The following is a 12,852-nucleotide window of genomic DNA, read 5'->3' as shown; positions in this document are numbered from 1 at the left end:
TCTGAGAGTCCTTCAGATGCCTTTTGGCAAATTCCAGGCGGGGAGTGTCTTCAGTCTGGCCACAGGCCTGATTGGTGGATTGCTGCACAGATGGTTGTCCTTCTGTAAGGTTCTCCTCTCTCCACAGAAGAATGCTGGAGCTTAGATAGAGTGATCATCGGGTTATTGATCACCTCCCTGACTAAGACCCTTCTCCCTGATCACTCAGCTTAGATGGTCGGCCAGCTCTAGGAAGAGTCCTGGTGGTCAAACATCTTCCACTTACGGATGATGGAGGCCGCTGTGCTCATTGAACTTTCAGAGCAGCAGAAATGTTTCTGTAACCTCCAAGCCTTGTGCCTCCAGACAATCCTGTCTTGGAGGTCTGCAGACAATTCCATTGTCTTCATGCTTGGTTTGTGCTTTGACATGCACTGTCAACCCTGGACCCTCATATAGACAGGCCTTTTCAGATCATGTCCAATCAGCTGAATTGACCAGGTGAACTCCAATGAAGCTGCTGAAACATCAAGAATGATCAGTGGAAACAGAATGCTGATTGCACAGCTTTATTTTTGATAAATTTGCAACAACTTAAACTCTTTTTCCACATTGTCATTATGGGGGATTGTGTGTAGAATGTTGAGGAAATAAATTAATGTATTATGGAATAAGACTGTAACAACCAAAATCTGGAAGCAGCGCTATCAATACTTTCCAGATGCCCTGTATACTATGCATTAAGACCTTACAAACATTTTGCACAACGCAAATAACAGACAGAATTTAGCAATTTTTACTTTGATCAGAGTCTTTATTATAGCAGGCCTATTCAGGTTAATTTTGATATTGGTAAAGGGGTCTGCAACTTTTGCGAAGTATCAGCTGGGTCGCACTTTAAAATGGTACACCCGTTTCTAAAGTCAATATTAATAAAATGTTCCCTGAACCCTTTGGCGATTCCTTTCAGTTATGCTGAAATCACAGCTTAAAACTATAAATCAATTGAAGTTACCCTACATTAAAAGCTATAGTCATTTATGCTAATTGACCAAAGAAGTGCAGTCGTGGTAAACAAGACTAAAAATAAAGATTTAGATTAGTATATCGATTAGCAGTGCATTTAACAGTGAAGTTCCCCAGATTACCATCATACCCTCCCTCACTGAAAAACCTAGAAGAGTTCAGTTGCTCTAAACTAAAAGCTTCAGCATTTGTCATGCAAGTATTTATGAGGCTTCAGTGGCAGACTGAGGTAAAAGTTTCCAGTTTACACCAAAACCTGACTTCAGTTTCCAAAGCATTGAGTGACAAGAGCAGAATTAACATTTAATGAAGGCAAAACTTGTACATTAAAATCTATTAACCACCCACACACCAGTATAAAGCACTAACTAACATGAACAATTAATACATTTATAGTATTTTATGAAGACTACATTAATGAAAATGGAGTTGTTCGTTCATTTTAGCAGTAATGTTCACGAGCATGAATACATGAGGCATTACTACATGTTCAACTCTATGCACTGTTCATTATTAGTAATTAACTATAATTATTGTAACCTTAAATGTAAAGTGTGACCAAAGTGCTGAGAAACACATGCTGATTAATTAACTGCACTCCTGTGCTGCCCTCTAGTGTCAGACCACTGTTAATGCACACAGTTCCTACACAACTGCTGATGCACTCAAATACATTTGCAATGAAATGCCAACAAATTAAAAAAATGTACAAATGTTCAAACCCACCAAGACAGTTAGGAAAGCACAAGTATTTATTTCATTAAATCACAGTTGTATGTACACAAGTGGCAGGAAAGCATATATAAAATAATCTCATTTACATGTCATTGGGAATGCATTAAAAATCATATGTGGTGTAATTCTCATATGGTCATCTCTGCAGGGGTGTGAGATCAGGAGGAGCAGCCGCAGCACAGGACGCGCTCGTAACGCTCACTGTAACTGAATAAAAATAAATTAATTAAAATCATGTTTGCTTTGATGCAGTGCTTGAGTTTCACTTTGCAATAAAAGCACTGGTCACACTTTACAATAAGGTTCCATTAGCTAATGCATTAACTAACATGAAGTAATAATGAGCAATACTTTTACAGCATTTATTAATCATAGTTCAGCACACTTACTAATACATGAACATCCAAATTTATGCTTAAACACGCCATGAGGAAGAACGAATTATTGCATTCTCTTTAATGTTAACTAACATGAATACTGTTGTTTTGGTCATGGTTTGTTCATGTTAATAAATGCATTGAGATTAATACAACCTTATTGTAAAGTGTTACCAAAGCATGTGCCAAACCTAATGTTTTACAGCACGGACAGCAGCATAAATGTGATGACAATACAAATTAGAAACCAGTGAGCAGCTTCTTTTATTTTACTGTTGGATAAGATCACACTATTGAATATTTTTTGAATGTTTATTATTATTATTATTATTATTATTATTATTATTATTATTATTATTATTATTATTCCGGCCCTAATCGGAGCACTTTTGAGGGTCTAAACATGCTCAAACTCCTGAAATTTAGCACACAAACATGGTGTAAATGATCGGTTGATAAGGGTTTCGAAAGTTGGAGTGGCAAAATGACTTGACAGCACCACTTATAAACATTAGACGGACAGGCCACCGATCTACAAGTCGCGCACATACACGAAAATTGGCACACACGTCAAACATGCCAAATCTCATGCGGAACATGCAGAATCTCAAACCCAACAGGAAGTTGGATATTTAACTTAATATTTGCCATTTACAGGCGTTGTATTTTAACAAACTGCTCCTAGGGATTTTATCGGATCAACACCAAAATTGGGTTTTCATCTAAAGGCATTGGCGATGTTAAATTGCGAAGATCTAGAGTTTCCGTCAAAGGGTGTGTCCGTGCAAACTTTGACGATTCGACACGAAAAAGTTGCTATAACTCGTGCATGCATCATCCAATCTGCCTCAATTCACACGTTTGATAAGTCCCGACCTGAACAGGTTTACAGGCCAATATCCAGATACAGCGCCACCAACTGGCAACAGAAAATTACTTATAACTCAGCCAAACAATGTCCTATCTACCTGAAAATTCATAGGTTAGATATGCCTCTCCTTAAGTCATCTACATGCCAATATTGAGTCAGCCTGAATTCAGTTAATAAGATTCCTTTACTGAAGGCATCTACATGCCAATCTTGATTCAGAGTTATAGCACCACCTGCTGACAGGAGGAAGTTTGTCAAATCAGTGATTTTCAGAGATATATATATATAGGCTTAAATTGTTGTTCGCTCTGTCATCCTAAGCTAAGGCCACCGGGTAGCGGTGAGCCCAGGTGCAAGGTACCCATCATCGCTGCTTGCAGCTTTAATTCAAATAGGTAATCCTAAATGGAATTGATTTTATTTTATTTTATTTTTTTAAATCACTTGACTGACTGGCTTTTTTTTTCTGAGCACACTTTTACTGAATTTTGGAAACTGGTAGCATTTACTTTCCTACAGTGGAAAACGATTTGCTATCATTTATACCCATTAATACATTTCTATTTCAAGGATAAAACACTACAAACGATTGGAAACACTTGATTGTGAGTAAATATTAACTTTTGGGTTTAAGAATTTGTTAAATATTGTATTCAATTAGTTAATATTATAGTTAGTTATAATTAGTTAAATATTGTTCATTTTATTTCTGCTTTTGTTAAATATTAAGTTGAACTAAAATGGAATTTTGAAGCTGCCACAGAACCAAAATGACAATTTTGAAAACACTTTACAAAGCAGCAAAATCTGTGGGGGAGAATTAAAATATAAATAAAAAAAAATCTAAATGTGGTCTTTAAGTTAGTAACTTTACCAAAGTGACCAATTTAAAATTAGGGTGAACTCGCATGGCATGAAACGAGCCTAGGGGCATGGTACAGCCTCAATAATAAACTACATTGTCTTTAGTTTGCAGGTTGAAAATTAACAAATTCAGAATACTTCCAAAAAAATTTTTTAAAATTAAATAGTCTTAAATTGTGTATTGGTGCAGGACTCACTCAGTGACTGTGCAGACGGAGCAGCAGATCTCAGAACAGCTGTTACACTGCTGGACACACGAGGAACAGACCTGACGCTCACACTGAGAACAGCACTTCCTCAAAGCAGAGCCGCGCTGACACACACCACATGCTGGAGGACACACACCCACACCTGAAACACAACAGAACACTTACAACACTCATATTGAGGGAGTCGCATTTAGAATAGATTTAGGGATGCACTGAAATCAAATCTGGGCTGAAATAGAACATTCTGGATGCACTTAGACAAAAATGCAACCGTTTAACAAGCATACAAGTGATTTTCTTGGCCAGTTCTAACTTTTTTTTTTGGTTAGCATGACCTCCAGATGCACTTTCGCAAATCCCAAATTTCTATTAAAATTAATCAATTACACTAATTCTTAATTAAACAACAACAACAACAATCTATAAAAAAAATCATCAGAAGAACTAGAATTTACAGCATAAACAAATTGTATTAATAGTTTAAAAAAAAAAAAAAAAAAAAAAACCTTACTTCTAAAACCAACCCACACAGTAACGTAAATGCAGTAATTATACCAATAATCCTTAATATTTTATTACTCTAGTTGTAAACAATTGGTTACACCATGGGAAATATTGATAAAAAAAATAATTCATTAAAGTTCTTTAGTATCACAAGAATCCAGAGCTAGTTTTGGTTTCTTGGTGTTGAAAATGTTGGAGAACTGACTATTGCTAATGAACTGTCTGATTAGGTTAATTAGTCAGCAGATCAAATGTTCAGATGCGCTAGCAGCACAGAGACTGACCCCTGCTGGTTACAAGAGATAATGCACAATTGAAAGCAGAATCTAAATCAGGGGTGTTAAACCCAGTTGCTGGAGGGCAGCAGCCCTGGGGTCCGTTCTTCGTACCTCGCTTAAATGATCTAAGATGATTTGGCAGATCCTGGATCTTTTAATCTTGATAACTGATCTCTGTCTAATTTGGTTCTTCAAACGAGTTCGCGAATCAGATTAGAATGTCTGGATAAACTGATCTGAGATCGATGTGTGTGTTGTGAAGGACAGATCTATCCATCCTCGAAATCATGATCAGCAATGCAACGATTGGCTGACGGCACAGCAGCGTAATGACATCATCTGATTAATATTCAATTATCCATGTGAGCAAAATTACATCAAATTAGCAGTAAACGGCTTGTTAAATATGACACGCAATAACCTTCCACATTTGTTGTGAGCTGCAGGCTTTACACTTTCATGTGTCAAGAGTATTCATCATGTATTTCAATGCAAATCAGTGTATTTAGTTCCACATTTAGAAAATATTTTCTTTATTACTGTAGCTGTTTTTTTTAATCGGTGTAAAGAATAACTGGTTGTTTACAAAAGCATTTTCATATTGGTAAAGGCGTCTGCAACTTTTGTGAAGCATCAAATCACTGTCATATTAACTATGAAAACATGTTTATGATTGCTGAAATGTATTGCTTTAAAAAAAAGTCACATATTGTGCATTTCTATCATACACAATTTGTACTAAAGCGATTTAAAAAGTTCATATCAATAAGTTTTCTCTTTGCACCAGGTGGCAGTCTTTGTACTTTCATTTCGAGGGTGCAGATTGCATACGTTTTATTAAAATGTATAACTTATTTTATTAATGACTATAACTTTATATATATATATATATATATATATATATATATATAGTTAAAAATTTGTACCATTTTCCCAAGTGTATAGAACTACTACTGTAAGAAAATATCAGAATTCAGAACACTTTCTGTATTATCTTTGCTTGAACTGAGCCGATCTAATCCTGTTTATATGAATTGAACCTGCTCCCGATCAGGTTTGACCTAGCAGAACTGTTGCCATGACAACAACTCTCAGATCAGCTTTGAAGAACGAAACGATCCTGGATTTTGTCAAATCGTCAATATCCAAATCCAGCTAACTGAGTAATCCACGTACGAAGAACGGACCCCTGCAGTTCAGTTTCAACTCAACTCCAATATATGAACCTGTAGGTTTCGAACAAGCCTGAACGTTTGATCAGGTGTTTAATTACTGTGGGAACTAAACTGTTTAGAGCTACAGGAAACATTTTTAAAACAAATCGCTTTGATCATAAGTTTTAGAGAACAGCCAATGCCGACCACAGTATGCATTAACGGATTAAAATTGTATTAATTTTCTCTTTCATTACTCAGTGATTCCTCCGCCTACTACTAGAAGTAAGCGCGCATACCACTAGTGGTACACGTACCACAGTTTGAGAACCACTGATTTAGTTTGATCCCGGCCCTTCTCGCAGCACCGTATGACAATTTCGCACACACAAACTCTAGTGTAAACAAGCTTGACTACTGCTGTTACTCTGGCACACCTCTTCCAACTGGACCACGGACAGCCAACTGAACCATGCCTGGGCACAAGTCGGAGCTCACAATTGTCATATTGGTAAAGGCCAACCGAAAAATTGGTAAAAAACCAACCGAAAAATGGGGGTCAAACATGCCTGCGCACAAATTGCATAACCTAGCGAGTACACCTTACTAAACGCATGTGAACTGACCCGGTGTGGAGCGCGCTCTGTGCAGTCGTCCGTCCAGACCGATAGTCGTTTGCCCTCTGAGCAGCGTCTGATGTGCTGCAGAAACACTCGTCTGATCAGATTCAACCACATCTGACTGCTTCTCCTCGCCCTCCGCCTTCCAGATCCGGCCCATCACTGCCTTCGTCCCATTGAACAGCAGACTCTTCGTCTTCTCTGATGGAGTTCACAAAACACACTCAGCAACACTAATACTGAACAATATGAATATAAACTGCATTAGTGTGTGTGTGTGTGTGTATACACGTTTGACCATAAATCTCCTGTTGGTATTGTTTTGGTTGCAAGAAAGCATCTGGGTGTCGAAAGATGTGCTAAGTGTGTATTGTGCATTGTGTTAAGAGTTTGTGTTGAAAGTGTCCGTTCAGAAAGTGTGTGCTGAAAGTGTGCATTGGCGTGTGTTCAGAAAGTGTTTGTTGAAAGTGTGTGTGCTGAAAGTGTGCATCTGTGTTTAATGCGTGTGCTGAAAGGGTGTTTGTATCAAGTGTGCATTGGAGTGTCAAAAGTGTGTGTGCTGAAAGTGTGTGCTGTGTTTAATGCGTTTGTGTATTAAGTGTGCATTGGTGTGTGTCGAAAGTGTGTGTGTGTGTGTGTGTGTTTGTTTTGAAAGTGTGTGTGCTGAAAGTGCGTCTGCGTTTAATGTGTTTGTGTATTAAGTGTGCATTGGTGTGTGTCGAAAGTGTGTGTGTGTTTTGAAAGTGTGTGTGCTGAAAGTGCGTCTGCGTTTAATGTTTGTGTATTAAGTGTGCATTGGTGTGTGTCAAAAGTGTGTGTTTAGAAAGTGTCTGTTAATTGCGTGTGTGCTGAAAGTGTGCATTGGCGTATGTCGAAAGTGTGTGTGTGTGTTCAGAAAGTGTGTGCTGAAAGTGTGTGTGCTGAAAGTGTGCATCTGCATTTAATGTGTTTGTATTAAGTGTGCATTAGTGTGTATCGAAAGTGTGTGTTTAGAAAGTGTCTGTTAATTGTGTGTGTGCTGAAAGTGTGCTTTGGCGCCTGTCGAAAGTGTGTGTGTGTGTGTGTGTTTTGAAAGTGTGTGTGCTGAAAGTGTGCATTGGCGTATGTCGAAAGTGTGTGTGTGTGTGTGTGTGTGTGTGTGTGTGTGTGTGTGTGTGTGTGTGTGTGTGTTTTGAAAGTGTGTGTGCTGAAAGTGTGCATCTGTGTTGAATGTGTTTGTGTATTAAGTGTGCATTGGTGTGTGTCGAAAGAGTCTGTGTTTAGAAAGTCTGTTAATTGTGTGTGTGTGCTGAAAGTGTGCATTGGCGTATGTCGAAAGTGTGTGTGTGTGTGTGTTTTGAAAGTGTGTGTGCTGAAAGTGCGTCTGCGTTTAATGTTTGTGTATTAAGTGTGCATTGGTGTGTGTCAAAAGTGTGTGTTTAGAAAGTGTCTGTTAATTGCGTGTGTGCTGAAAGTGTGCATTGGCGTATGTCGAAAGTGTGTGCGTGTGTTCAGAAAGTGTGTGTGCTGAAAGTGTGCATCTGCATTTAATGTGTTTGTGTATTAAGTGTGCATTAGTGTGTATCGAAAGTGTGTGTTTAGAAAGTGTCTGTTAATTGTGTGTGTGCTGAAAGTGTGCTTTGGCGCCTATCGAAAGTGTGTGTGTGTGTGTGTTTTGAAAGTGTGTGTGCTGAAAGTGTGCATTGGCGTATGTCGAAAGTGTGTGTGTGTGTGTGTGTGTTTTGAAAGTGTGTGTTCTGAAAGTGCGTCTGCGTTTAATGTTTGTGTATTAAGTGTGCATTGGTGCGTGTCAAAAGTGTGTGTTTAGAAAGTGTCTGTTAATTGCGTGTGTGCTGAAAGTTAGCATTGGCGTTTGTCGAAAGTGTGTGTGTGTTCAGAAAGTGTGTGCTGAAAGTGTGTGTGCTGAAAGTGTGCATCTGCATTTAATGTGTTTGTGTATTAAGTGTGCATTAGTGTGTATCGAAAGTGTGTGTTTAGAAAGTGTCTGTTAATTGTGTGTGTGCTGAAAGTGTGCTTTGGCACCTGTCGAAAGTGTGTGTGTGTGTGTTTTGAAAGTGTGTGTTTTGAAAGTGTGTGTGCTGAAAGTGTGCATTGGCGTATGTCGAAAGTGTGTGTGTGTTTTGAAAGCGTGTTTGCTGAAAGTGTGCATTGGCGTATGTCGAAAGTGTGTGTGTGTTTTGAAAGCGTGCTTGCTGAAAGTGTGCATCTGTGTTGAATGTGTGTGTGTATTAAGTGTGCATTGGTGTGTGTCGAAAGAGTCTGTTTAGAAAGTGTCTGTTAATTGTGTGTGTGCTGAAAGTGTGCTTTGGGGCATGTCGAAAGTGTATGTGTGTGTGTGCTGAAAGTGTGCATTTGTGTTGAATGTGTTTGTGAATTAAGTGTGCATTGGTGTGTCGAAAGTGTCCGTGTTCAGAAAGTGTCTGTTAATTGTGTGTGTGCTGAAAGTGTGCATTGGCGCATGTCGAAAGTGTGTGTGTGTGTGTGTGTTTGTGTGTGTGTTCAGAATGTGTGTGCTGAAAGTGTGCATCTGCGTTTAATGTGTGTATTAAGTGTGCATTGGTGTGTGTCGAAAGAGTCTGTGTTTAGAAAGTGTCTTAATTGTGTGTGTGCTGAAAGTGTGCATTGGCGTATGTCGAAAGTGTGTGTGTGTTCAGAATGTGTGCTGAAAGTGTGCATCTGCGTTTAATGTGTGTATTAAGTGTGCATTGGTGTGTGTCGAAAGAGTCTGTGTTTAGAAAGTGTCTGTTAATTGTGTGTGTGCTGAAAGTGTGTTTTGGCGCATGTCGAAAGTGTGTGTGTTTTGAAAGTGTTTGTGCTGAAAGTGTGCATCTGTGTTGAATGCGTTTGTGTATTAAGTGTGCATTGGTGTGTGTCGAAAGTGTCCGTGTTTAGAAAGTGTCTGGTGAATGTTTGTGCTGAAAGAGTGTTTGTGTATCAAGTGCGCATCGGTGTGTGTTCAGAAAGTGTGTGTCTATTGAATGTGTGCCAAGTGTTTGTGTCTGCTCAGAAAGCAGGGGTCCGTTCTTCGTACCTCGCTTAAATGATCTAAGATTATTTTGCAGATCCTGGATCTTTTAATCTTGATAACTGATCTCTCGCTAATTTAGTTCTTCAAACAAGTTCGCGAATCAGATTAGAATGTCTGGATAAACTGATCTGAGATCGCTGCGTGTGTTGTGAAGGACAGATCTATCGATCCTCGAAATCATGATCAGCAATGCAACGATTGGCTGACGGCACAGCAGCGTAATGACATCATCTGATTAATATTCAATTATCCATGTGAGCAAAATTACATCAAATTAGCAGTAAACGGTTTGTTTAATATGACACGCAATAACCTTCCACATTTGTTGTGAGCTGCAGGCTTTACACTTTCATGTGTCGAGACAAGAGTATTCATCATGCATTTCAATGCAAATCAATGTATTTAGTTCTACATTTAGAAAAGATTTTCTTTATTATAGTAGCCGTTTTTTAATCGGTGTAAAGAATAACTGGTTGTTTACAAAAGCATTTTTATATTGGTAAAGGTGTCTGCAACTTTTGTGAAGCATCAATCACTGGCATATTAACTATCAAAACATGTTTATGACTGCATAAATGTATTATTGCTTTAAAAAAAAAGTCACATATTGTGCATTTCTATTATACACAATTTGTACTAAGCGATCTAAAAAGTTCATACCAATTTGTTTTCTCTTTGCACCACCAGATGGCAGTCTTTGTTCATTTCGAGGGTGCAGATTGCATACGTTTTATTAATATGTAAAACTTTATTTATTTTATTAATGACTATAACTTTATATATATAGTTAAAAAATATGTACCACTTTCCCAAGTGTATATAACTACTACTGTAAGAAAATATCAGAATTCGGAACATACTTACTGTATTATCTTTGCTTGAACTGAGCCGATCTAATCCTGTTTATATGAATTGAACCTGCTCCCGATCAGGTTTGACGTGGCAGAACTGTTGCCATGACAACAACTCTCGGATCAGCTTTGAAGAACGAAACGATCCTGGATCATGTCAAATCGTCAATATCCAAATCCAGCTAACTGAGTAATCCACGTACGAAGAACGGACCCCAGGTGTTGAATGTGTGTGTACATTGTATATCAGTGTCAAAGTGTCTGTGCACTGGAAGTGTGTATATTGCGCGCGTTTGTGTTGCAAGTGTGCGTCTGTGCTGAAAGTGTATACAAGTGTATTGTGTCGTAAGTACCTTTGTGCCAAGTGTGTGTTTGTGCGGCGGTGTGTTATATTTGCACATTTGCTCATTGTTAAAGTGACAGCGAACAGCGAATATGCTAATATAACGTCAACTTTACACTAATATATGCGTTTCTGACCGTAAAACTAACTGTTAGCTGCTGTATATCTGTGTGCGAGTATGTTAGTGTTGTGCTCTATGTGTGGGTGTGTGTGTTTTAAATGTGTGCGTTTCTGACCGTAAAACTAGCAAGTGTGCATCTTTGTGCTGAACGTGTGTGTGTGTGTGTGTGTGTGCTGTAAAAGTGTGTGTGTGTGTGTCTTACCGTAGATCTCCTGTCGGTAGCGGAGCCCGAACACGCCGCAGCTGCTCATCTCTTTCTGGCCCACATGAACTTTATACTGCGAGGAGAAACTCTCGCTGAACGGGTACGAGCGCTTGGGCATCTTAAAAACACCTGAGATAAAACACGAACACGCACCTGGGGCGGAGGACACGCAGAAACACACCGGAAAACCCGCGAAACAAACTGAGAGATAAACAACACGAGTTCGCGCTTTAAGGATTCCGCTTCTTCTTCGTCTGCTTCAGCCGCGCGCAGACACGAGCACGCGCTTCTGACACCTGCTGCCCAGAAGAGGAATCACAGCACCTGCAGTCGTCTCGGAGCTGTATGCTCAGCTGTTTACATTTTACAACAATCTGGCGAATTTAGTGATTTGTGCAGTGCAATCTGAGTTGCAGCCAATGCTTTTCAATGCGCTCACCTTTTTTATTTATTATTTTTTTTTTATTTATTAAAGCGTTCAACAAGAATACAAAAAAAAAAAAATACAGAAAAGGTATAAACCTTTAACAACAAGGGTAGAAAACAGAACAAAACAAAATGACAAACTAAAGAATATGCCAGGGGGAATATAAATGACAAAAAGCACTTTAAATTTAAAGCAAGGTCACAGTGATGTTTACAAGATCACATACATTACAGTCATCTATTATAAAAAAGAGAGAATATTGTAAGATTCACATAGTGTTACGGATTTTAAAGCTTTAACATTGCTGGAGGTAGAGATTGTATTTAAATAATATTTCAAATCTTTACAAAAAATAAGAAAAAGGGGCTTTACAGACAAACATTTGCATTTATGTATAAAAAATTTTGCTAGTAAAATAAACAGATTTATTAGAAAATATTTATCTTTAACTTTATCAACATGATAAAAACCAAATAAAACATCCTTGTATGACAAAGAAAAATTATACAAAAGAGATACACGTATAAATAATCAATGCGCTCACCTAACCCTTACCCTATCCCTTACAGTGACGACACTAGCTCCATTGAGTGAGTTGTGACTGGCGTTGCATCACTGAGAAATGCATCAAGGCTGCATCCAGATACTACTGGAGTTGGGGGCCTTATGGGATATGCACCCTTTGGTATGTTTTCTTTTGTGTTGTTTATTTATTTAGCTCTTTTTATATCACTCAGTCTTTTCTATATTAAAGTAAAAAATAACAACTAAAAATCATCAATAAACTGAATTTTCATCTGATTTAACTGCTGGAAGGCTCCATCATTGGATGTGGGGGACGCATTTGCACAGTTGTAACAAAATTATTTGTTAAAATAAAATATGTTATGTTATATACAATTTATTGGTATAATTCATACATCTAGGTATTATTTGGGGCCTTTCAAATATCCCAGGGCCCTAAGCGGCTGCTAACTCTGCGTATTGATTAAATCTGCCCCTGACAATAATAGTTAAAATAAAGATTAAATTCTTATGAAATAGAAACGCCAACTGACCCAGCCGGGGCTCGAACCAGCGACCTCCTGAGGCGATCGTGCTACCTACTGCGCCACTGTGATGCCCCATTTTATTATTAATAATATTGTGGTGGCTTAGTGGTTAGCGCTGTCCCCTCACAGCAAGAAGGTCGCTGGTTTGAGTCCAAGCTGCATCAGTTGGCGTTTCTATGTGGAGTTTGCATGTTCTCCCAGTGTTGGT

At 38.4% G+C, this 12,852-nt stretch overlaps 1 protein-coding gene and 1 long non-coding RNA gene across 2 annotated transcripts in view; both read right to left on the bottom strand.

Moving 5' to 3' along the window:
- LOC141378500 (uncharacterized) overlaps positions 1 to 12,852 on the bottom strand; it is a 171,226-nt gene that overhangs the window by 38,272 nt on the left and 120,102 nt on the right. The window lies entirely within an intron of this gene.
- Positions 1,740 to 11,433, bottom strand: siva1 (SIVA1, apoptosis-inducing factor). The gene is given in 4 exon segments (NM_001327928.1): positions 1,740 to 1,947; positions 4,050 to 4,203; positions 6,624 to 6,818; positions 11,163 to 11,433. Coding segments are annotated over 4 exon segments (519 nt in total). The 5' UTR covers positions 11,284 to 11,433; the 3' UTR covers positions 1,740 to 1,898.

The sequence above is a fragment of the Danio rerio genome, chromosome 17 (assembly GCF_049306965.1).
Source record: "Danio rerio strain Tuebingen ecotype United States chromosome 17, GRCz12tu, whole genome shotgun sequence".
NCBI classification, from domain to species: domain Eukaryota; kingdom Metazoa; phylum Chordata; class Actinopteri; order Cypriniformes; family Danionidae; genus Danio; species Danio rerio.
The sequence above is the reverse complement of the archived record's forward strand: the minus strand, read 5'-3'. Positions and strand labels throughout refer to the sequence as shown.